The sequence below is a fragment of the Phacochoerus africanus genome, chromosome 5 (assembly GCF_016906955.1).
Source record: "Phacochoerus africanus isolate WHEZ1 chromosome 5, ROS_Pafr_v1, whole genome shotgun sequence".
Lineage (NCBI taxonomy): Eukaryota > Metazoa > Chordata > Mammalia > Artiodactyla > Suidae > Phacochoerus > Phacochoerus africanus.
This window is the reverse complement of record NC_062548.1, coordinates 716,305-740,213: the sequence shown is the minus strand read 5'-3', so window position 1 is coordinate 740,213 and position 23,909 is coordinate 716,305. Positions and strand designations below refer to the sequence as shown.

Sequence of the window (23,909 nt, the reverse complement as noted above, 5' to 3'; positions counted from 1 at the left end):
CAGGTTCAGTTTCTCCACCTGCGGAATGCGGCTGGAGGACCAGCCCAGGAACCCTAGCACCTGCTCGAGGCGAGGCCGGTTTCGGTTTCCCCACGTCCGTCGCCCCGAGGCGGCCCCCATCAGGAAAGGGCGCGCACCTGGGTTGGCTGGTGGCTAGACGCCGCCGCTGAGCTTCGACTCGGCTGGGGCGCCCTCGACGGAGAGGGTCGAGAAGGTTTGGTCTCCGGCTGTGCGCCTCCCCGCGGCAGTCTGCCAACCCGCCACCCCCAGGGCTGTGCTCCCCGCCCCTCGGCTTCCCGGTCCGTGAAATGGGCGCAGAGCCCCGCTTGGGACCCGCGGCCTCCGCCCTCACCTGTGCGGTTCCCTGGGGCGGACGTGGCGTGCCCCAAGCGTCCCCCAGGCCTCGCCCTGCGGCGGACGGTCACGGCCACCCCGCGCATCCCTACGCGCTGCGCGGCGCTCTGCCGGACTGCCGCCCCGGGGCCAGCGGGGGCGGGGCGGCCAGGACACGCCCTCCCAGGGCTGGGGGCGGGGTCGGCCCCGTGGGAGCCCGCATCCCCGAAGGGGCATAGCAGGCTGAGCGGGAAGTTGCGCTCCAAGGCCTTGCGCAGGCGCTGCCCTCTGCCGCAGCCCCTCCGACCATCCCGGCCCCCCAAGCCAGGTCAGGTGTTCCCGTTGAGTAGCACGTGTGGACCCCGGCGGTGTCACTGTGGGTCAGGCCCTTTGTGGTGAATGTCGATGTTGTAGGTCCTCAGTGAGGAACCTCACGGTCGTGAGGGCAGGATTCAGACTCCAGAGTCTGGCCCAGGGTTCACACGGAACACACCAGGGGCACCTTCCCTCTCCTTGCTCACCGCCTCCTACCCAGCCTCTTCTGCAGAGGCCCCAGGCTGGGCGCCGCAGCCCGCCCCTTCCTCTCCCTAAGACCCCGCCCACCCCGGCGCATCACCCGCCCAGGCCCAGGCAATCGCGAGGGAGCTGTAAGGCCAGATTTCCTAGCTGAGGCATCTCAGGGCAGCGCTTGACCAGGTGACGAGCGTGGCAGGGCTGGGAGAAAGCAGGTGGAAGATTCTTGGGTCTATCTTGGTCTGCAATCCTAGTCTAATGGTGGATCCTTATGTCTGTCTTAGTCTCCACTATCTAGTCTAATGGTGGATCTCTGGATCTATCTTGATCTCTGCTACTCACTGCAATGGAGAATCCCAGGGTCTGTCTTGGGTCACTGAGTTTATCCACCATTAGAGTAGGTTGGAGACCAAGATAGACACATGGATCCAACATTAGACTAGGTAGTGGAGACTATGAAAGTAGATCCAGTAGTAAGTAGTGGAGAGAATATAGACAGGGAGATCTACCATTAGATTAGGAGTGCAGGTTAAGATAGATCCAGGAATGCACCATTCTACTAGGAGTAGAGACAAGATAGACACAGGGACCCACCATCAGACTAGGTAGTAGAGATCAAGATAGATCCAGGGATCCCACACTGGACTGAGTAGTGGAGACCAACAAAGGCACAAGGATCCACCATTAGACTAGGAGTACATACCAAGCTAAACTCAGGGTTCCACCATTAGACCAGGACTACAGACATCCAACATTAACCTAGGACTATAGACCAAGAGAAATCCAGGGGTTTACCCATAGGCTGAGTAGTGGAGACCAAGATAGATCCAAGATCTACAACTAGACTAGGGAGCGGAGACTAAGATGGACCCAGGGGTCCCCCCTTGGACAAGCAGTGGCAGAGAGAACTGCTGGTGCAAAGGCCCTGAGATCGGAATTCTTTGAAAGCTTGAGGTCCAGGGGAATTTCAGAGTAGCCGGCTCTGAAGTGCCTGGCAGGCAGTAGCAAAGAGGTGGGTGTCTTGTGACAGTGGAGCAGGGTTCCAGCAAGGCCAGCCCCTCCCCACCTCTGCTTCCTTAGCCTGGTAGAAACTGATGTTCAGTGTGACATAGAAAGGCCCTCCCCCTTCTGGGTCAGAGTCATGTTCACTCCGTAATATCTAATTGCCACTTCAGCCTTGTGGGTCACACATGATGACTTTCTTCATTTTCCTTGGTATGAACCAAGCATGTGTGTCCCAACTGCCACATCAGCAGGCCAGGTGAGTTCATAGAGCCCACTGTGATCAGCCCCCCTTCACACCAAGCCTTTTGTGCACACCACTGTACCCCAGACAGCTGCCTGCCTGTAGGTACACGCGCAGGGCTGGGAAGAGAGGTCTGGGGCGGCCCTTGAAATTATAGCATAGAGCTGGTGGGAGCTGTCTGCGGGCTGCCTACACCACCTTGCTCCACCCAGGCCTGGCCGGTTTTGGATGTGTGTGCTTCCTGGGCCTGTGGCAACAAGATACCACAGACTGGGTGCCTCAGGACAGCAGAAATGTGTTGTCTCAGGGTTCTGGAGGCCAGATGCTTTCTTTAATCTTTCACATTTCTTTAATCTGAGATTAAAGTTGTGGTAGAGTTGTGCTCCCTCCGAAAGCACTAGAAGATGTCTGTTCCAGGCCCCTCCCCAGTTTCTGATAGTTCTTTAGTTTCTGGCAGCCTCATTCCAGTTTTCACACAGCTGTTTTATCCCTTTGTGCATATCTGTCTCTGTGTCCAAATTTCCCTTTTTATAGGGATGCCAGTCCTATTGGAATAGGGCCACCCTCGTGACCTCATTTTACCTTGAGTGCCTCTGGAAAGACCCATTTCAAAATAAGGTCCTGTTCTGAGGTACCAGGGTTAGAACTTAATCATATGAATTTGGGGGAGGACAGAGTTCAGCCCACAATAGCCTATAACCTGCCGAGAGCAAACAGCACATTTCCTTGGCCATTTGTGACATGGTTACATCTTCTGGGTACTCAAGCACGTTAGTGCTGGCCTCCATTTGTACCGTTAAGGAACTGGGAGTGGCTTGAGACTTCTGTCACTTACTTCAGGAAACTGTATACCTTGTCATGGCTCAGAACACCCACTCGTGCCAAAGGCATGTTCAGAAGCAGTAGAGGCATTGGGCTTAGTTCTGGAGGTGGAACTTGGCCAGTTTGAACCTGGGTCTGGGCCACCTCATCTGCCTTTTTTGGGGCTTCTTGGAATGGCATGATCCTGGAGACTACCAGCAAGCCGACCACAGGCAGGGAGGAAAACTGAGGCCTGGGAGGGAAAGGCACTTAGCCCACCACAGATGCAGACTGTCTGCGCTGCCACCTCGCCCTCTAGCATGTCAGGGATCATGGTCTGATGGGCATCCTGTGCCTGAGCCTTAATAGTCTCATTGGAGGGATAGAAATGATCCTGCCACCCTCCCAAGGTGAGGGAGACTGTCACATGATCAAGGATGGAGCACTGCCTGAAAGCTGTGCTACAAAAGCCCTGCCAGTGTTGGGACTTGCCACCACCCTCTACCTGCCCCCAGCTCTCCGAGTCCTGGCCCAGACTGGGAACGGTGCCACTGTCATGCCAGGCTGGTGTCTCCTTACCCTCAGGCCTTGGCTGCCTTCTTCAGGAGCTCTCCCTGATGTTCCGCCTGGACTGAGTCATTCCACACTGTGTGACCTCAAGGCCTGTGAAGCAGAGAGGACAAATGGCTTCCCTGGTGGAGGCAGCGTGTGGGCAGCTGGTGAAGAGGCAAGTAGAACCCAGCAGAGATGCCTGAGGAACTGACCCAAGCCTTGGCCTTTCTGCCCCCCGCCCCAGTACCTGCTCCCCATCTTGGCTTGTAATTGGGAGCAACACACAATATCCTCCAACAAATGTTTGTTGAATGAATGAACTGGCAGGAAGCAACTGGGGAGGCTGGGGCTGGGAGGAGGGTCTGAGAGCTCTGGGTGTCAGTGTTCTACCCTGTGAAATGGGCTTACACACACATGCTGCCAGAGATTTCCAGGGGACGATGAAGATCTGGACGGGGGTCGGGGTGAGGGCTCCTCTGTTCTCAGGGCTTAGCTGGAGTGTTGCCTGTCCCAGAGAGCCTTCCTCAACCTCATTCACCTGACACAGCATCCACAGGCGATGATGGCCTGAGGGGGACAGTACATAAGCCTGAGGGGTGGGGGTCAGGGGGTGGTCACTGGTGTGTTTCCCTCAAATTGGATAATAACTGCACAAGTGTGAAATGCTTTTTGGTTTTCTTTAAATGTTCACTTTTGCTCCCACTTGATAGAAAAATAAAATTTGTATCCTAAAAACCTTTCAAAATGGACCAAGCCCAGAAAATTCCATTGTAGAATAAGAGTCAGGGAAGCAGGGTGGTCTCATGGACTTTGCCTCTATTTTAATTTGTTTTATTTTTATTATTATTTTTTTAGAGCTGTACCCTCGGCATATGCAGGTTCCCAGGCTAGGGGTCAAACTGGAGCTGTAGCCACCAGCCACCGCAATGCCAGATCCGAGCCACATCTGCAACCTACATGGCAGCTCATGGCAATGTTGGATCCTTAATCCACTGAATGAGGCCAGGAATTGAACCTGAGTCCTCATGGATCCTAGTCAGATTCATTTCCGCTGAGCCGTGGGAACAACAGGAACTCTGTGCTTCTTTTCTTTTATTTTCTTTAAAAAAAAAAAACAAAAAACAAACAAACAAACAAAAAACCTTTGTGGAGTTCCCATTGTGGTGCAACAATAAGGAACCTGACTGGTATCCATAAGGACACAGGTTCAATCCCTGGCCTTGCTCAGTGGGTTAAGAGTCTGGTGTTGCCGTGAGCTGTGGTGTAGGTCACAGATGGGGCTCAGATCTGATGTTGCTGTGGCTGTGGTGTAGACCAGCAGCTGCAGCTCCAATTCAACTCCTAGCCTGTGAACTTCCATATGCCATGGGTGCAGCCCTAAAAAGACAAAATAAAATAAAATACTTTTTAAAATTAAGAGTAGTCACTCAAAAAGTAGTCTACACTTGTAGCTCCAATGAGCTAGCTATTTGGGGAGAGAAAATTTTCCCAAAAATTTTTTGCCAGGCTGTTTGTCACTGTCCATGCACACTGGTCCTCTAGCCACTTCATAGGAAGGCAAGAGCCGGTCCCTTCTGTAGGGAAGGGAACCCCTGCTGGAGCCCACTGCCCACCATTGCTGGGCTGTCTTACCCGGCCCTAGGCCTGCACAAGCCAGGCTTTCTTTGGATTTCAGGAGGGAGATAGGTGAGTCACCCCAGGTGACATTGAGCCACAACCCACAGGTTAACAGTGATGGCTTGGAGACACACAGCAAGGCACCTGGGTGGAGGTAGGCCTATGGGCTGTGTGAAAGCAGGTGCTAGACTCATAGAACAGACAGGACCAGCCCCTCCTGTGTGCTGGGCCTGCTTGGAAGCCAGGGGACAGCAGGCACAGGAGGGACAGATCCTCATGGGCTGCTCAGGGCTCCTCTTCCACCTTTGGACAGCCAGACTATGGGTCATTTTTTCCTGCCTCTTTTTTTTTTTTTTTCCTTTTTAAGGCCACACCTGTAGCATATGGAAGTTCCCAGGCTAGAAGTCAAATCAGAGCTGCAGTTACCAGCCTATGCCACAGCCACAGCAACGCCAGATCCCAGCTGCATCTGTGACCTACACCATAGCTTGTGGCAATGCCAGATCCTTAACCCACTGATCAAGGCCAGGGACTGAACCTGCATCCTCATGGAGACTATGTCGGGATCTTAACCTGCTGAGCCACTAGGAAACTCCTTTTCCTGCCTCTTGACTCCTCTGTGGTCTGAATTTTCTACAATGAGCATTAATCTATTCTCTTATCAGAAAACAGGAAACTAGTAAAGATTTTAAGGGTGGGGTACATGTAAATAGTTATATGCATTCACAGCACATTTCTGAATTCCATGAACAGGGAGTTCCCATTGTGGCTCAGTGGTAATGAACCCAACCAGTAACCACGAGGATGTGGGTTTGATCCCTGGCCTCACTCAATGGATTAAGGGTCCGGCATGGCTGTGAGCTGTGGTGTAGGTCACAGGTGCAGCTCAGGTCTGGCTTCGCTGTGGCTGTGGTGTAGGCTGGCTGCTATAGCTCCAATTCGATCCCTAGGCTGGGAACCTCCATATGCCACAGGTGCGGGCCTAAAAACACACACACACACACAAATAAAAATACAAAAAAAGAAAAAGAAAAAGAAAGAAGGAATGAAGGAAAGAAAGAAAAGGAAAAAAAAAAGATGAACAGATCTTTACAGCTGCAGAAACTCAGGCTCAGAAAAGGGGAACCGTCCTGTCCAAGGCCATTTACCTGCTAGGATGATGTGTCATTTCTATGCTCTGAAGACTCACTCATCATGATGAAGGTCTGCCCCCCACCCCCACAACCAGAGGCAGGTGTGTGTTTTCACAGCCAGAAGATTTTCCTCAGTAAGCCTTGGGTAAGAAGTACGTAGGCAGGACCCAGGGCAATCCAGAGGCTTAGTGGTTATGAGCCAGTTAAGCTTCTTTGATGACATGCACCTGTCCAGCCAGCGCAGAGGGAGCCAGAGTCCCCAGCCACACAAGTAGGAGAGCCTGCTCTTGACTGTGTTCCTGGCTGGCCTCTCCTTCCTGCCTAACACAGATCCGGTAGCCTCCTGGCCCTCACCAGCCCCTCAATCTCAGGACATTTTAGCTACCTCTATACCCCTCTGGTAGACTCTGGGAGGGCCCTGCCCCTGCCCCTTCTCTCAGCTCCTTTCTCCTTCTTCATCTCCCCCGAGCCACACCTGCCAAGGCTGTGGCCTAGGGACAACTCAGAGGCCCGGGCTCTGTGGGGAGGCATTCTCTGGGCTTCTCACAAGGCCTGAAGGCAGGCCAAGGCCATCCAAGTGGACACATTGGAGAGACCTGGCCTAGGAGAGGTGCCTGCAGGGCTCCTGTTTCGCAAATGGGAAGACTGAGGCCTGGGGGAAGGGTCTGCCCCTAGCAATATAGCTCATCCCAGACCTCCTCCCTACGGCCCAGCCTCTGGGGCCTGACATTCTGGCTCTCTGTGCCTCTCAGTTTTCCCGCCTGCAGGATGAGCATGTTAGCACCACTCCTGCCAGGGCTAAAGGGAGAATGAGACCTACAGTGCAAGTCCAAGTGTGTCCAGCATGAGTATGAGCTTCAGAGTCAGGGCTAGCAGGAGGGGTGGACAGCAGAGAGCGGGAGAGGCTGCTCCACAGCCTGTCGGCTGAATACTTGCTCTCACCCCTTCACTCCCTGGGCTGACAGCTCTGCTTTTTCAGTAATCATGAGTGCTTCACTGTCTCCATTTTACAGGTGAGAAACTGAGGCTCGGGCCTCTGAGGCGCATATTTGCTAAGTAGCCACTTTAGTCAGCTGCAAGGGAGAGAGGCCCAGGCAGGTCAGCTGAGAGGAATTGGCAGCTGGCAGCTTCAGAGTTCTGAGGGAAGCCCTTGAGGCTCAGGTCCCCTGGGCGGGGAGCCACTCTTCCAGCATTCCAACACGTCAGCCCAGAGATGCACTGGATCATATGCTCATCCCTGGACCAATTGCTGAGCCAGGCAGAGGTGCTCAGTGGGCCAGGGTTCCAGGAACCTGTGGAACCACAGATACTGTTTACAGACAGTGACAGTCCTTTCTGCTCATGGCTCTGCAATCCGGGCGGGGCTCAGCTCCTTGACTGTGCTCCATGGTGGGACTCTGCTGGAGAGGGCTCCTCCCAGGGCATCGACACTTCTCTGCCAGGCTGCTTGAGCTTCCTTACGGCATGGTGCTGAAGACAGGGAGTGGAAGCCATTTGTCCAGGCCTTGGCCAGGAATGTGATATCTTTTTTCTTTTTGTCTTTTAGGGCCGCACCCATGGCATATGGAAGCTCCCAGGCTAGGGATTGACTTGGAGCTGCAGCTGCCAGCCTACACCACAGCCACAGTAACGCCAGGTCTGAGCTGTGTCTGAGACCTACACCACAGGTCACGGCAATGCTGGATCCTTAACCCACTGAGCAAGGCCAGGGATCAAACCTGAGTCCTCATGGATACTAGTTAGATTTGTTACTGCTGAGCCACAGCAGGAACTCCCAGAAATGTTACTTCTATTGTTTCCTATTCATCAAGCAGCCATGGAGCTCAGGTTCCAGGAGTGGAGACAGACCTCATCTTTCACTGGGAGGACACTCAGCAAATTTGAGTGCCACCATGGGGGCACAAGCACTAAGCCAGGTTGTCCCAGACTCTTCTTGGGTATCTGATGTGGAGCTGCATGCTAGCAGGCCACTCTGATTTAGAGAACTAGGATCAAGTTCAGACCCCAAATTGTAGGGGTGACCTTACTGAGTTCTGATTAAAATATGCACAAGGCGATATAAATGCAGGAGGGCTGGAGGGCACTACTGCATGCTATGAAGTGCTGACGGGGACATGGGTAATGTCTGTGTTTTTGATGCCTGTCCATACTTTTGGAAATAATCAGAGGAATATACATTTTATTTGTTTGACTGTGATGATGTTATCTGAGGGTAGGCGGGCAAAGCCCATAACCAGAGACAAGGCCATCTCTCAAGTTGCCTTGGCATGGAGTCCTGATCATGATGTACAGAGGTCAGCTCAGCCTGGGTGGGTCCGAGCTCATGTGGCTCTTGCGCATTGCTACACTCTTCCACTACCCCATCCCCCTGTCCCCTACACCCCCATGGTCCCAAGCCCTCCTGGAACCACCTTATTCTCAGCTCCTCTGAGGGAGGCCAAGACTAGCCCATTTGGTGAAGGCAAGACCCTGAGGGTAGTGCATGGCTGGGTCTCCGTGCATCTCTGTGCTCACTGGGGCCCCTGTGCAGCAGACAACCTGTCAGTTGAACCCGATGATCCTCAGTGGGGGAATCATGTCCTTCCTGACCTCAGAGGACTGGGGGAGGGATTCCAGGTAGTGCCTTGCCTTGCCCACGGCCACCACCTCTCAAAATCAGACTCAGGAGTTCCATGGTGGCTCAGCAGGTTAAGGACCTTGCGTTATCACTGCTGTGTCTCTGGTTCCTGCTGTGGTGCGGGTTGAATCACTGGCCTGAGAACTTCTGCATGAGGCCAAAGCAAACCAAAAACCAAACAAAAAAAACCAACAACAAAAAAAATCAGACTCAAAGGGTGATTGGGTTAAAAAGTCCCTGCCCAGCTCTTCCTTGACTCCCTATTTCATTCCATCCAGTCAGTGAATACCTGCTCCTGCCTGGCTTTGTGCCCCATGCCACCAGCCTTTGGGATCTCTTGGGTCCACAAGGCCCAGGAGTAAAGCCCTCAGTAAAGCTGACTTCCCTGCATTCTATCCAGTCCTGTGATTCCCAGCCAACCACTCTTCCTGGGTCTCCTCCCAGATAAACTCCTTGCATCCAATCCATGTAGTGGGCTCTGCTGTGGAAGAACGCTACCTAAGACACAGGCCCACACTGTGAGTTAATGGGGACCCAGCTAAGACATGCCTCCTGCCCCGAGCTACTGGGAACCCACTTAAGACATGACTCCCTGTGCTGAGGTGCAGGTGCAGTGTCCCCCTCCATGAGATGAGTGACGAGTGATGACAATGGTTCCTTCCTCTGAGGTCTGGGGAGGAGAGAGGAGCAAATGTTGTAAGGCTCTGGTCTTAGGGCCACACACGCTCCCTGCCTCTGAGAAGTGGGGTGCCTTGGGAATGGCCCCAATATTTTTCCTAGAAGTGGATGGGCTGCTCAGTTAGTTTTCCAGTGCCCCTTTGGGGGCAAATGTTGTTCTTGAGTGGGGGGCTATAATCTCCTGAGTTCTGCAGGGGCGTATGGAGGTGGAGGGCCCTTTTCAGAACAGATGCATGAGATAGTGGTGTGGGCAGAGCTGGAGTGCTGAAGACCAGGCTCCTGGGGCAGGCCTGGCCCTGGTGGGAAAGGGGGTGGGTGTCCCTCTCAGGGACACTGCCAGCCTGGATTCTGGTGGGAAGATAGAGTCAAGGCAGATCATTTTGTTTTGTTTTTTTTTGGCCATGTCTATGGTATGCAGGAGTTCCCTGACCAGGGATTGCACCCACCCCACGGCAGTGACAACGCTGAATCCTTAAGCACTAGGCCACCAGGGAACTCCACAGGCAGGATATTTTAGAGGGTGCAGGCTGGTCCCTGCAGATGGGAGCCGTGGGTGGGGCAGAGCTATAGAAGACATTGGACTCCAAATGAACTTCATTTCTCATGGCCACTTCAGGTGAAGTCAGAGATAGGTTTCTTCCTGCTTTTGTGCTCCCAGGATGGCCCCACTCCACCCCCAAGGAGGGGCTGTCTTGGGTCACGTGGCCATCTTCTTGGAGCAACCCTGGCAGAGGGAGCGGACGAGCTGGGCAGAGAGATCATGCCAGGGAGGCTGAGAGGCTTATCTTCCCTGTACATCATCACTGTCCAGGATCCAGGCAGCCCACCCGAGTGGCCACCTCTTCTGCTTGGCAGGAAACACCCTAGGCATGACCTAGTATTTGCCAGAGGGCTAAGTCCAGCTTGGGGATAGCACAGAGGGGCCACAGAAGTGGGGCAGGGCTGAGAGAACAATGTGGATATGGCACCATCCTCAGGGACCCCTGGGACGCTCCCATTGGGGGGCCACTGGGACCCAGAAGACAGGGGCTTGAGCACACCCAGGCTTTGAGGGGAAGGAGTCTGCAGGCTGGGAGATGGTGTGGGTGCCATGGGACAACGCCTTCCTGGGCCTTGAGGGCCTCCATCAGAATTTTGCACTGTGAGCAGGGCACCGAGCCCAGAAATCCATGGGGCCGGCAGGGCCGGGACTGGTGGGCCTTATGGTCGGGAGGGTGGAGAGGTCAGCTTTCCAGAATGGAATGTGAAGAATGTAGGGTGGGCACCCAGTGGCTCCCCAAGGCCTGCCCTGGCCCCACCCACCTCTCTGGCCCTCAGTTTTCTTCCTTTCTTTCTTTTCCTTTTTCTTTCTCTCTCCCTTTCTTTCTATTCCATTCCTTCCTTCCTTTCTTTTCTTTCTTTCTTTCCTTTTTAGGGCTGCATCTGCGGCATATAGAGGTTCCCAGGCTAGGGGTCTAATTGGAGCTAAGCTGCTGGCCTATGCCACAGCCATAGCAACACCAGATCCTTATCCCACTGAGCAAGGCCAGGGATTAGAACCTGTGTCCTCATGGCTACTGGTCAGATTTGTTTCCACTGTGCCACGATGGGAACTCCTCAGTTTTCTCTCTTGTAAAAGCGTTGCAGTGCTGGATGTGGGAGAGTATGTGATCAGGGGGCAGCCTGGCCTTTTGTCACAGCTGGCTGCCTTGGGACCACCTGGAGTCCCTTGGATCACCTGGAGTACCTAGGAATATCTAGAGCCCCTTGGGGACCCTTGGGCACCACCTGAACCCTAGGGACTATCTGGAGCCCCTGGGAACCCATGGAGTCCCTTAAGGACCACCTAGAGCCCCCTGGGACCACCTAGAGCCCTCAAGGTGGGGGTAACCCAAAGGAATAGGCAGTGGGGGTCCACAACACAGCCATCCTCAGTTGCCAGCCAGGCCACCTAGAAGACTTGTTCAGAGGGATCTCACCTGCAGACATATTGCAATTGGCTCTTAGGGAGGTGAACCCACCCCCCCTCCCCAGATGCCTAGCACCTGGACTGGCTGCTCAGGGGGGGCTTGGATTCCAGGGCCATGTCAGACCCCAGGAGGTAGGAAGATCCTTTGGGCATCAGGGGAGAGGGCTGGAGCCTCCCAGGGCCTGGCTCTCAGCTCAGGGTAAGCCAGGCTTCGGGCGCTGGTCCTGCCACTTCCTTGTGCACAGTGGTCTCCTGTACCCTGGGGGGAGGTGGGCACAGGTGTGAGTGAGACCCACCTGGGTCCAAATGCCCCTCAGCTGATTTCCTGGGTCATGGCAGCCCTGCTGGGTCTTCTCTGTCGGTCTGGGCAATGGGACCAGATGTTTGAGGAGGAATTAGCTCTATGTCCCAGAGACCTAGGGACCTCAGAGAAGGTAGGAGGGCACTGGGCCTTTGTGACCCCAGGCAGCCACTGTCTCTCTTTGAGCCTCAAACAACCCATCTGTTAAAAGAAGATTCTGAACCCAAAGGGTTCGGGGCATCTTGTCTGAGGCTCTGCTGTCTGATGCCACTGCAGCCTGGGGCCCCCACAGGGGTGTTGCTTGCACCCTGCACACCCTGCTCCTGGCTGTGCCCCTCTGTTACCCTCGTTCCCCATCCAGCCATCAGCAGGGCCACCGTGGGGAGATGCCGCCCCAGGCTGTGTCCACATGTTGGCTGCCAGCATTTATTTACGCAGATAAGCACCATCCAGCACTTGCTGGGGAGACAAGCACAAATCTCAGGCCCCCCATGATGCCTGTGTGGGCCCCCCGCAGTTTTGCAATGTGGTTATTCAGGAACCCACCACTCACCCTCTTGGGCATCTCCAAATGGGGGTGGCAAGGTTCTGGGTGGCACAGGGTTGTGTCCGGTGGCCAAAAGAGGAAAGAGGAGGGAGGTGGAGCCCGGGAGCCAATTATGGTTCATCTCACACAGATCTAGATGGTGTAGCTGGGCAGGCAACCATCTGCAGAGGTGGCCTGACAGCAGACATCCACCAGTGTCCCCGGGCACCGCCTAGGAGGCTTCTTCTACCTCCTGGTGCCCAGCAACCCCGCATGGCCCACTCAGACAGGGCTCACTTGACAGTCACCCCATGCTCCGCTCCAGGCCACACTGCTGGGTCTATGGGCAGAAGCCCAGCTCTCTGACGTGCTGAGTGACCCTGGATGGATGGCTGCCCTCTCTGGGCCTCATTTTTCTCGTCTGTGACATGGAAGCACCCTCCAAGGGCAAGTGCTATGTGGCCTGTTGGCCCTCAGCAGTCTAGGCTCCCTTCATGCCTGCATTTGGCCTTAACACCACCTCTCAGGTGAGTACAGGCCCTGCGTGGTGGCTGGAGAGCTAGGAGATGCAGCAGAGACTCAGCTCACGGTGCAGCCAGGGCCGGGGGCCTGCAGGCTGCCATGCTCAGGGCCTCCAGCCACTGCTGCTGCAGCTCCACAGACGGGGCACTCAGACACCAGCACTGCTGGCCTTGCTGCAGCCGCCACATGTGCCTGGCGTCCAGCCTGTCCGCGGGGTCCGGCACACTCACCCTGCAGCCAGAGAGGGGGATGGCACACAGCAGCTGGCCGTCCTGAAGCAAAGGAGGAGAGTGTCAGCACAGCAACCATGACTGGGCAGCAGAAGTGCTTCTGGGCCGCCGGGGCAATCGGCCCTTGAGTCACATGAGCCACCCTCCAAGCAGGGTTCGTCCTAGGCAGCGGGACATAGGCCTATCTGGGTTCTGTGGGCTTGAGGCTCTGGGCTGCTGGAGCAGGTGGACCCCATCCCACCCCACCCCCGGCACAGCCCCACAGGACACACCTGGCTGCCTCCGTGAAGGCGTAGCACCAGCTCCGGGGGGCCAGACTCAGGGATGGCAGCCCACACCTTGCTCCAGGCTGTGCTGCCATCTGACACCTGCAGGGGGCCACAGAGCAGGCTGGGTGGGTGGTCCACAGCGGCTGGCTTCTGGGGACACAGAGGATAGGTCAGGTGAAGTCTCACCTGTAAGAGTCACTTACAGGCCAAGGCTGTGGGGGGAGAGAGGCAGGAGGGTGAGACAGACTGGACAAGGGTCTGGGCCAGCCTGACCCTCCCTGGGGTCACTGCAAGGCCTCTTGGGGTTGGGCTGGACCCTCTAGGGAGTGAGACCACCAGCAGGACAGAAATAAAGATAAAGTGGGAAAATGAAACAGCGGGGAACCAGAATGTCCTGCTTATTATTCGGTAGTGTGCGTGCAACACACACAAATACACACACCCCTCACACATAACACCACACACATATCACACACACCACACATTCACACACATACATATACACCCATACCACCCCAACACACCCCCACACACTGCACACACACTACACACACACACCACACACAAACTATACACACACAGACACATCTCTCTCACACACACACTACACACAGCCCTCCCTCTCTTTGGATGTGTTTAGAGCAGTCATGGGCACAACCTCCAGGACATCAGAAAGCCCCTCAGACACACCTGGCAAAGCTGGTCCCTGCTCAGACACAGGATTTAAAGCACAGGGATGAGGGGGCCAAGGGGGGCTGTGCAAGGGGACCCTCTCTCTTCTGTGGAGATAATCCTACACTCCATTTTCATATGCTGATGTATTTGACCTCTAAGACCTTCAGAGACCCTAACTGGGGCTCCAACCAGAGCCCAGGACCACCCACATGAACCTCTGGGAAGGGAACCTGACATTGTAGTTTCCCAAAACATCTCAATGTGCAGTTGGCCTTGAGAATCATGGACTATGTTATGTGGAGAGAATGGAAAAATGCACTTTTTTGGAAAGCCACATTCTCTCTTTTCCAGCTTTCCTGTCATTCATCACCTAGGCATAGTGCCCTTGAAGGAGAGCTTGGAAGACAGCAGCCACCCTCAGGAGGGCAGGAAGTGAGAAGCTGGTATCCTCACTGTGCCCACCCCCCCATGCCCACCCTCCCCCATGGCTTGGACAAGGCACAGGCAGCATCTTCCCTTGGTGGGGTCATCAGGCCTCCAATCCAGGTGACCATGAGTGAAGATGAAACTTGTTCCCATCTGCTATGACGGAATTGTTTGCCCTCAAACCCACATGTTGAAGCCCTAACCCTCCATGTGACTGCGTTTGGAGATGGGGGCCTCAAAGGAGATAATTAAATTAAAATGAAGCCACATGTATGGGACCCAATCCAATCTGACAAATGTCCTTATAAGAGGTGGCGATCAGGACACAGACATCCGCAGAGGGAAGCCCATGAGAGGACACAGGGAGAAGACAGCCATCTACAAGACAAGGAGAGAGGCCTCAGGAGAAACCAGCCTGGTGACACCTTGGTCTTAGACTTCCAGCTCCGGAACTGTGAGGGAATAAGTTTCTCTTGTTTAAGCTGCCCAGTCTGTGGTATTCATTACACAGCCTGAGCTGACTAATGCACTGGCTAACTCCTGGGCACAAATGGTTCTCAAGCTCTCAGCTGTGATTGGATCCTAAGAAGCCCAGCAAGCACACATGTGGTATTTGGCCTTTAGGTGCTAGCTGCTGTCAGTGGCCTGTGGACCCCAGCGGGCCCTAATAGTCCTGGTCCCAGGAAAACAGCTCTCTCTGGGAGCACAGTCTGCCAAGGATGCTGGGGCTAGGCACTTATACCTGGAAGGTTCACAGGACCCAGCCCACCCACCTCTGTGCTCTGCTTGGGCTCCAAGGGCACATCCGGGCTGGGGTTCAAGGGCGCTGCCAGCTGGGTCAGGAAACACTCTCTGCAGACACGGCTCTGTCTGCCATTCTCGGCCTTAAACTCGGAGCACTTCCCACAGATGACCTGTAGGACAGAGGACACCTGTGACCACACTGCCCAGGGATGGAAGACTGTCTGGAAGGAGGCTGCAAGGGCCAACGGGCCAGAGGGATGTCACAGCATGTGGAGGGGAAGGGCTTCTCCACGAGTTGGGGGGTCGGGAGCCTTGTCCAGAGGGCAGAGACCCAGAGGCTAGCCGCCACCAGGCCTCCAGGACCTGCCTTCCTTCCTGGAGTGTCCAGGTCCGGGGGTCTGTGTGCACGGAAGGAAGATGGAGAGGAGGAAGGAGGCATATGGAGGCCTCAGCTGCTGGACTCACCGCCCCACACAGCTTGCAATGATGCTTCCTTTTGGTGATGGAGTTGAAGGTCTCGCCACAGCTCCTGCAGCCCTGCTTCTCCTTGTCACGCCTGGTCCTAGAGGACGCTCTCCTGGGCTCCAGCTGTGGGAGGCAAACAGCTGCGGTCAGCTTCCCCGCCCGCCCGTGGGAGCCACAGCTGTGTGATACACACGCAGGGCAGGAGAGCTGATGTGCAGAAGGGAATTTGGCAGGAGCCATGCTGGCTATGGCCCCCTGCCCAGCCTCGCTCCCCAGAAGCCGCCCTGCTGACACATGGAGATTCTAAGGGGATCAGGAACTCCATGCCTGGCATGGCCTGGCCCTCCACAGACGTCAGTAACTTAACCTGGGGTGTCTGCAAAGTTAACAACCGGAGCCCACACAGGGAGAAACTGTGGCTGATATGCATAAAAGCCCAGACACTGGGGACTGGGGTGTCTGCATGTGAGAGTGCTCTCCTGGGGTGGAGGCGGAGGGGCAGGGGCTGGACTCCTCTCTCTACTCCCTCAGGCTGCCTGAATTTCCCACAAAGGAGGTCAGTGCGGAGTCCTTTCAGCAGGACAAGAGAAACAACATGAAGTCATGAAACATCATATGGTTTGTGTTCACAGAGGTCAAAAGATCTTTAAGACAAATCACGAGAACACATTAGAAAATGCTTTTAACAACGAGGTCCTGCTCTACAGTGCAGGGAACTATATCCAATCACTTGGGATAGACTATGATGGAAGACAGTATGAGGAAAAGAATGTATATATATATAATGTGTATATATATATATATATGTATGACTGGGTTACTTTGTTGCAGAGCAGAAATTGACCGAACATTGTTAATCAACTATAATGAAAAAGTTTTCTTTCTTTCTTTTTTTTTGCCTTTTTTAGGGCCGCACCCACAGAATATGGAGGTTCCCAGGCTAGGGATCTAATCAGAGCTACAGCTGCCGGCCTACACCACAACTCATGGCAACGCCAGATTCTTAACCCACTGAGTGAGACCAGGGATTGAACCTGCAACCTCATGGTTCCTAGTCAGGTTTGTTTCCACTGAGCCACAATGGGAACTCTGAAAAAAGTTTTGGTTTTTTTTTTTTTAAAGCTTTTAAGTTAAAACAAGCTGTTTTGTGTAAGGTTTCTCAAAAAGAATGACAAGAACCACATCAAACCTCTCAGAGCAAAGGGAAATTGGGGAGTGGCAGGCAGCAGTGGGAGAGGGGTTTTCATTTTATTCTGTCACCTTACTTTTAAAAAAAAAAGGTATTTATTCCTTTCATAGTTACATACATTTACAAATTCTTTTTAAAAATCTGATACTGTCCAAAAGAAACGGTATATAAATAAATCATGCATGGGAGGTAGACGGTGATGCAACATGTTGGAAGACTATTTAAAGGCATCTGTTGTGGTGCAGCAGAAACAAATCCGACTAGTACCCATGAGGATGCAGGTTCGATCCCTGGCCTCGATCAGTGGTTAAAGATCTGGTGTTGCCACAAGCTGCAGTGTAGTTTGCAGACGCAGCTCGGATCTGGGGTTGCTATGGCTGTGGTGTAGGCTGGTAGCTGCAGCTCCAACTGGACCCCTAGCTCGGGAACCTCCCTATGCCGTGGGTGTGGCCCTAAAAAGAAAGGCAAAAAAAAAAAAAGAGAGAGAGAGAGACAAACACTTGAGTTTAACATTAGTGTTTCAGAGCAGAATAAAATGATGTCTGAGATTTGTTTAAAAATATTACAGAAAAAAGGAGTTCCCGTCGTGGCGCAGTGGTTAACGAATCCGAGTAGGAACCATGAGATTTCGGGTTCGGTCCCTGCCCCTGCTCAGTGGGTTAACGATCCGGCGTTGCCATGAGCTGTGGTGTAGGTTGCAGACGCGGCTCGGATCCCGCGTTGCTGTGGCTCTGGCGTAGGCCAGTGGCTACAGCTCCTCATACAGCATATGGAGGAACCCTATCCTGGGAACCTCCATATGCCACGGGAGCGGCCCAAAGAAATAGAAAAAAGACAAAAAAAAAAAAAATTACAGAAAAAAGAAGAGTGTGGGGGTCAGGGTGGGGGGAGCAAAAAGTTGAAATTGCTCCAGTCTGGCGGTGGGGGGTGGGGGTGGGGTCTCCCGGCTGCCTGTTATTTCATACTTGTGTGTGTCCAAAACTTCCATAAATAAAATTTGAACAAAACAAGCTAAAAACATATCTAACATAAATGCTGCAAGTTTAGGGAGAAAGAGATGCACTGGTTGGGAGTGAGGGGACAGAAAGGAGGGGCTTGGGCGTTGGAGGCTGTTACAGGCTGAATTGTGTTCCCCTAAGTTCATACTTTGCAGTCCTCATGCCCAGAACCTCAGGATGTGACTGAATTTGGAGAAAGGACCTTTAAAGAGGGGACTGAGGTAAAATGAGGTCACTAGGGAGGGCCCTCCTACAATGTAACTGGTGTCCTTCTAACGAGAGGAGATTAGGACACCGACACGCACAGGGGGAAGCCTACTCGAGGACACAGGCATAAGAGAGCTGTCCACACACCAAGGAGGGAGTCTGTGAATAAAAAAAGAACAGGAGTTCCCATTGTGGCGCAGCGGAAATGAATCTGATTAGCATCCATGAGGACGCAGGTTCGATCTCCAGCCTCACTCAGCGTGTTAAGGATCCAGTGTTGCCATGAGCTGTGGTGTAGGCCACAGGCATGGCTCGGATCCTGAGTTGCTGTGGCTGTGGCTGTGACCAGCGGCTATAGCTCCAGTTTGACCCCAAGCTTGGGAACCTCCATATGCTGCTGCTGTGGCCGTGGGAAAAAAAAAAAAAAAAAAAAAAAGAACAGAGTGCCACTCATCATCCAGTCATACAAGGTTTAAGTCACAACCACTGCAATCGCCTGGGACAGTGCACCCTGAGGGGATTCTGTGCATTAGACAAACGAGCCCTGAGAGAGTTAGATGCACATTTAGGGGAAAATGTTGATAACCCCATATTCTTGCATTTTCCATACACAGAGATGCACTAAAATCAACTTAAGGTATTTATTCTTTGTGATTAGCAGCCATCCTTTACCAAGATGTATGCTTGACTACATGTATTTCCTAAAATTCGTGCATGTACTGGCTCCTCCCCCACCTCTTAGGAGCAGTTCCTCAGAGCTGCTGCTTGGGCAGTAGTCCTTAGTAAGGTCCTGAATAAAACTTAAACTCATCATTCTTATGTTTTGTGTTTTTCTTTAGCTCGACAGGCCTCGGGAGAAGCCAGCCCTGCCCAAACCTTGATCCTGACTTCCAGCCTTCAGAACTGAGAGAGAATAAATGTCTGTGGGACTCTGTTACAGCAGCCCAAGCACACTAATGGATGACTCAGTGCAAATTCTGGCCTATGCTTCCCGGCTCTGCTGCCTCTGCTCCTCATTCCCACTGTGGGCCCCACCACTGTGAGGCCAGGGCTGGCCCCTCTGAGGTTGAGAGGGATGCTTGCTATGCCCAAGACCCCACCCTGCTCCTCCTCCATCTCGCAACCCCAACCCCATGGACGTTGGGTGGAAGATGGTCTTGGGCCCTCTTGGTTTACTCTATGCAGCTCAGGACCACAGAGCCCATGGGTGGAGAGTGAGTGGCACACACCTACAAGCAATACCAACGCTCCCCACGGCCACACATCTCACCTGGGGCCACCCCTGTCACCCGGCCCTGGCTTTCAGCCTCACTGCAGCCCTGAACCACTGCTCTCTGCCCCATTCAGGGCTCCCTATTTGAGACCATTTCTCAGGATGGGGAGGGGCCATCCACAAGGTCTGCTGTAGCCTCCCCCAGCCCTGCCCCGACCTTCACGGTGGCCCTGTCATATTCCCATTTACCACATGAGGACACCCAGGCCACACAAGGTGCCAGTGGTCGGTGACAGGGTGGCTGGACCCACTGCCTTGCCTTTAAACCCTGACATGCGCCTGAGCCCAAGGGCAGAACCTTGGCTCTGCAGATCCTGCAAACAGTTGCACAACTGCTGAAAACACAGAGAGTCTGCAGAGGCTACTGGGCCAGCCCCGAGATGGAGGAGAGGCTACCGTGGGCCAGAGGTGTGTGTCCAAGAGCTCAGCCCATGAAGGTCAACAGGGCCCCTGTCCTGGCCAGAGGGACACAGGGCAGTTCCCAGAGCAGGGCATCTCAGGGCTGGCCTCGGCAGAACGACCCACCCTGGCTTTCCTCGTCAGGCAGTAGCTGAGCGAATGCTCAGACAGGGTCCAGGCTGAGTATCAGCTTCCTCGGGGCTGAGGACTGTGCCCCACTGAGGCCTGCCCTTGATGTCACCCCCCCCCCAGGCAGTTCCTGACACCGAGGGCTGGTGACCAGGTGGCTGAGGTGAGCCCACCTGCGCTGCAGGGGACAGGTCTTCCTGGCCAATCATACTTCCTTTTTGGATGAGGATAAAGAATAGGTCTGGAGTTCCTGTTGTGACACAGTGGAAATGAATCCAACTAGGAACCATGAGGTTGCGGGTTCGATCCCTGGCCTTGCTCAGTGGGTTAAGGATCAATTGTTGCCACGAGCTGTGGCGTAGGTCGCAGAAGCGGCTCAGATCTGGTGTTGCTGTAGCTCTGGTGTAGTCCAGTGGCAACAGCTCCGATTAGACCCCTAGCCTGGGAACCTCCATATGCCGCCGTTGCGGCCCTAAAAGGACAAAAGGACAAAAAAAAAAAAAAAGAGTAAGGATAAAGAATAGGTCGAACAAAGGGAGGGGCTCAGATTTTCCCTTTGGATGTAGGGTCACTGGAAAGGCCTGGGCCAAGTCTCACCAGGGAGGTGCAGGGCTGTGGCTTCCCCAGGAACGCTGAGTGACTCTGACCAGAGTGCTCCAATGGCTTGAGTGTGGACCTGGGAGGAGGTCTGTGCTGAGGGCCTGTTTCACTCAGCATTTTCTCTTCTGCAGATTCACTTATAAAGTAGTGAAGAACATTCAGGTAAGAATCAAGTCCCAAAGATTGGCCCGGACAACCAGCCCCAAAGACGGAGCCACATAGTTATCATCGGTCCTACGGGATGGTGCAGCCCAGCTTCTCTGCCTCTTACAGGCAGCTCTGTTTTAGAGCCCAGGGTGGGCTCAGGGTGGAAGGGCTGCACTAGGTTTGTGGGCTGAGCGAAGGATGGGGGGTGGGGCCTCTCTTGGTACATGGAGGGGTCCGGGTGTTGCCATAGTGGGTATGAAGACCTGGGAGGCCTTTTGTTTTGTTTTGTTTTTTTGCTTTAGGGCATAAGGAAGTTCCCAGGCTAGGGTCAAATTGGAGCTGTAGCTGCTGGCCACATCCATGGCCATAGCAACATGGGATCCAAGCCGCGTATGTGACCTACACCATAGCTCACGACAATGCCAGATCCCTAACTCACTGAGTGAGGCCAGGGATGAAACCCTCATCCTCGTGGATACTAGTCAGGTTCTTAACCTGCTGCGCCACAACAAGAACTCCCCCGGGAAGCCTTTTGGACTTGGACATTTCTGTGCTTGTGAAGAAAGATGCAGCTTTTGCAGAACGCGGAAGTCTTTGAATTCTGCAAGACCCCCCTGCGAAACTTCCTTGTTTGGGGTTAGCTTTTCTTAGCAAAGAGGGCCTTGTGCAAAATGTGTGTCTGAGGACATCAGGAAGCCAGCACACAAGAGTGGGCTTACACGTACTCTCTAAAAGCTTACATCTGGCATATTTTAGCAAAGATCAGCCTTTCTGATATCAAAATTAAAACCCACTTTTGGGTACTTTCTACAAATGTCCACTGAGCATGTCTTGGACTTGTCCCGTATGGTCACAGCTTGACACACACCACACTGTCCCAGCACCACTGAAATCTGTGCTCACCAGAGACGCAAATAAGAAAAACCCTGGCCGGGCCACCTGCACAGGGGCTAGAGCTGTGGGTCTGCTACTCTGCTTGTTTGTCTATTGTAGGGCCTGGGCTTGGCTTGGGGTGGGTAGAGGGACTGGGATAAGGAGGCCTGAACTTGAATTGTGATCCTGAGCATTTGGCAAGTTGAAGATGCTGCAGAGCCCTAGGAAGCCTGAGCTGCTGGGTGGGAGAAGGGGGGGTGGCCTGCACATTCCCTGGCTGGGTTTTGCCATCGCTGCTCAGAGGGTCTGCTGACAACAGCCTAGCCTGGGCTGAGGCCCTGAGCCTCAGGGGCTCTCAGCTACCATTTTGCCTGGCAAAGGGACTGATCAGAGATGCCCCCCGGCCCTGGGGTGGCCAGGAGGCATTGGACACAGCTTCTCTTTCTTCTCCCTACCCAGGGGAAGGTGAGGTTCGAAGGAGAGGAGCTGCCTTGGGTCAAGACCTGCTCCACAGGTTAGAACATTAATCATGTGACCTTCAGGTCCCTGCCAGCTAGAAGGGACCTGAGCGCAGAGTCGAGGAGAGGCAGTGCTTCACACAGAGGGCTGTCATGGAGGTTGTCAGAAACTCCCGGCCAAGTGACTGTGGAGCTGACTGAAAAGCTGCAAAGACTCCACCTATCATTCCTTTCTGGGCAGTGATCTGCACAAAGCTTGAGTGTATAAACTACTTTCCCTGACATTCCCCGATGTTCCAGAAAGGAGCCTGATAACACACTGCCAGCCTCACCCCTGTGGCCTGGTGATTCAGAAAGCTGCTGGGCTGCTTCATGTGGGGAACATTTGTCAGTGACAGCGGGGGCAGCCTCAAGGGCTTCACAGATGAGGTCTTGGGGGCAGAGTAGATATAAGTGAGGTCTTCTGCACAGCAGGTGCAAAGGCCCTGGGGCAGTGCCAAGTAAGGGAGGCCGGGGCATGGTGAGGGAGGGAGGCCGGGAAGGAAGACAAGGCCAGACAGAGCCACGATGCAGGAAACTCCTTGGAGAATTTGCGGGGCTATGACAAGACCACCTCCCCTCTGCTGCCTGCGCTGCTTTCAGATTTCCTGACGTTGGTTCACATGCATTAGAACAGGCTGCCTTCTGCTCCTGTAGCACCACCGTGTGGCAGCAGGGCCACTCAAAAGGATTCCCTTCTCTCACTTGGTCCCTGAACCCCAACAGGCCCTAGAAACACATCTGGTCAAGGGCCGTGTGGTGACATGGCAAAGTTTCTGCTCTTATAATGGAGCAGGGGATGGGGGTATCCAGCCATATTTGTTCTGGAGCCCCCTTAGGGGCTCTATGCTATCTAGGAGCACAGATGGTGTGGGAGGAGGAGATTAATTCTTCTTTCCAGAAATCTAAGTCAGGACAGGAGCACCCACTCCCCATAACCAGCTAGACAGCTGTCCCTCTCTCAGCCTGCCCAGGAAGGCCAAGTTCCACACGAGGTTTGGAGCCAGAAGCCAGGTCCCCTCACCCATCAAGCCCGTTTCATCTTCCTAAAATGGGTGACCTTAATAACCACCAACCCAGAATGGCTGTGGTGACCAGCGGGGTGACCTTTATAGTGGAAAAGGAGGAGTTCCAGGATTTGGTGTTAAATTCAGGCAGACTCTGTCATCCAACTGGGGAGTGCCTGCCACCAAGGGGACACTGGCCCTGATGAAGGGTGTGACAGAAGCGGGGGGTGGGGGGGAAGGAGAGGCAGCACGGGGCAAGAATGTGGGGGTGGTGTCATCTCACAGAAGAAGTTCCCCTTCAGGCTCAAAGTCCTTTTTGGTGGGGGGTACTGGGCTCAGGCTCCACCTGTTCCTCCTGAGCCCAGGAAGCTAAGGGACAGGGCAAAGCGAGGGTGCCTGGGAGGAGCCCCTCTCAGGATGCAGGTGCAACACCTTCCCGGGAGTCTAGGGTTACAACTGTCATCAGACCTCACAACTATTAGACCCAGTGGTTAGTAATGACGCGCCCTGTACTGGATACTCAGGCGTGCTAGGTGCACACATTTGTCCTCCTACTTTATCTCCCACACTGACAGAACAGGAGGGACTCGGCATAGTCATGACCTGGCCCTGTCTGGATGGGGACATGACCACAGGCTCTCTGACCCCAGGCCACGCCTTCCCCACCCACACTGCCCAGAGGCAGAGAGAAAGTGGGCAGGCTTGGGGTTAGGGTCTTGGACACCACCCCCTCCTGGGTTTGCAGCGAGACCCTTCCTGCAACCTCCTGGGCCTGACAGATTGGTCAGATGCCACCTCTGAGAAGCCTTCCTCAATAGCACCACTGCAGGCCCCCTGCCCAGTGCACGAGGCTAAGCTTTCTTCTATGAATGACTGAGCCTCCTGAGGGATGGGCACTGCCGTGATCCGTATTTTGTCCAGGTATATTTTACCCATGGTAAAGAGCACACATCTTCAGAAAAAGGCAGCTCTGTGACCTCCACCTGCCCATTGA

At 54.0% G+C, this 23,909-nt stretch overlaps 2 protein-coding genes across 11 annotated transcripts in view; both read right to left on the bottom strand.

Moving 5' to 3' along the window:
* Window positions 1–3,574, bottom strand: part of SUSD3 (sushi domain containing 3) — a 32,426-nt gene extending 28,852 nt beyond the window's left edge. The window contains exon 1 of one of the 8 annotated variants that reach the window (XM_047779311.1): window positions 3,473–3,574. Coding sequence is in view for 4 of the 8 variants with exons in the window: in XM_047779314.1 (XP_047635270.1) it covers window positions 353–440 (88 nt within the window). In the remaining 4 variants the exon portion in view is untranslated. The other 7 variants (XM_047779314.1, XM_047779313.1, XM_047779312.1 and 4 more) reach the window with 7 other exon arrangements.
* An 8,577-nt stretch (window positions 3,575–12,151) lies between these two features.
* FGD3 (FYVE, RhoGEF and PH domain containing 3) overlaps window positions 12,152–23,909 on the bottom strand; it is a 44,665-nt gene continuing 32,907 nt past the window's right edge. For 2 of the 3 annotated variants that reach the window (XM_047779303.1, XM_047779304.1), the window contains 4 exons: window positions 15,597–15,719; window positions 15,161–15,301; window positions 13,290–13,436; window positions 12,152–13,059 (listed from right to left, as the gene is read on the bottom strand). In XM_047779303.1, the coding sequence (XP_047635259.1) occupies window positions 12,850–13,059; window positions 13,290–13,436; window positions 15,161–15,301; window positions 15,597–15,719 (621 nt within the window). In that variant the 3' untranslated portion in view covers window positions 12,152–12,849. The remainder of the gene's footprint in view (window positions 13,060–13,289; window positions 13,437–15,160; window positions 15,302–15,596; window positions 15,720–23,909) is intronic. The other variant, XM_047779305.1, reaches the window with a different exon arrangement.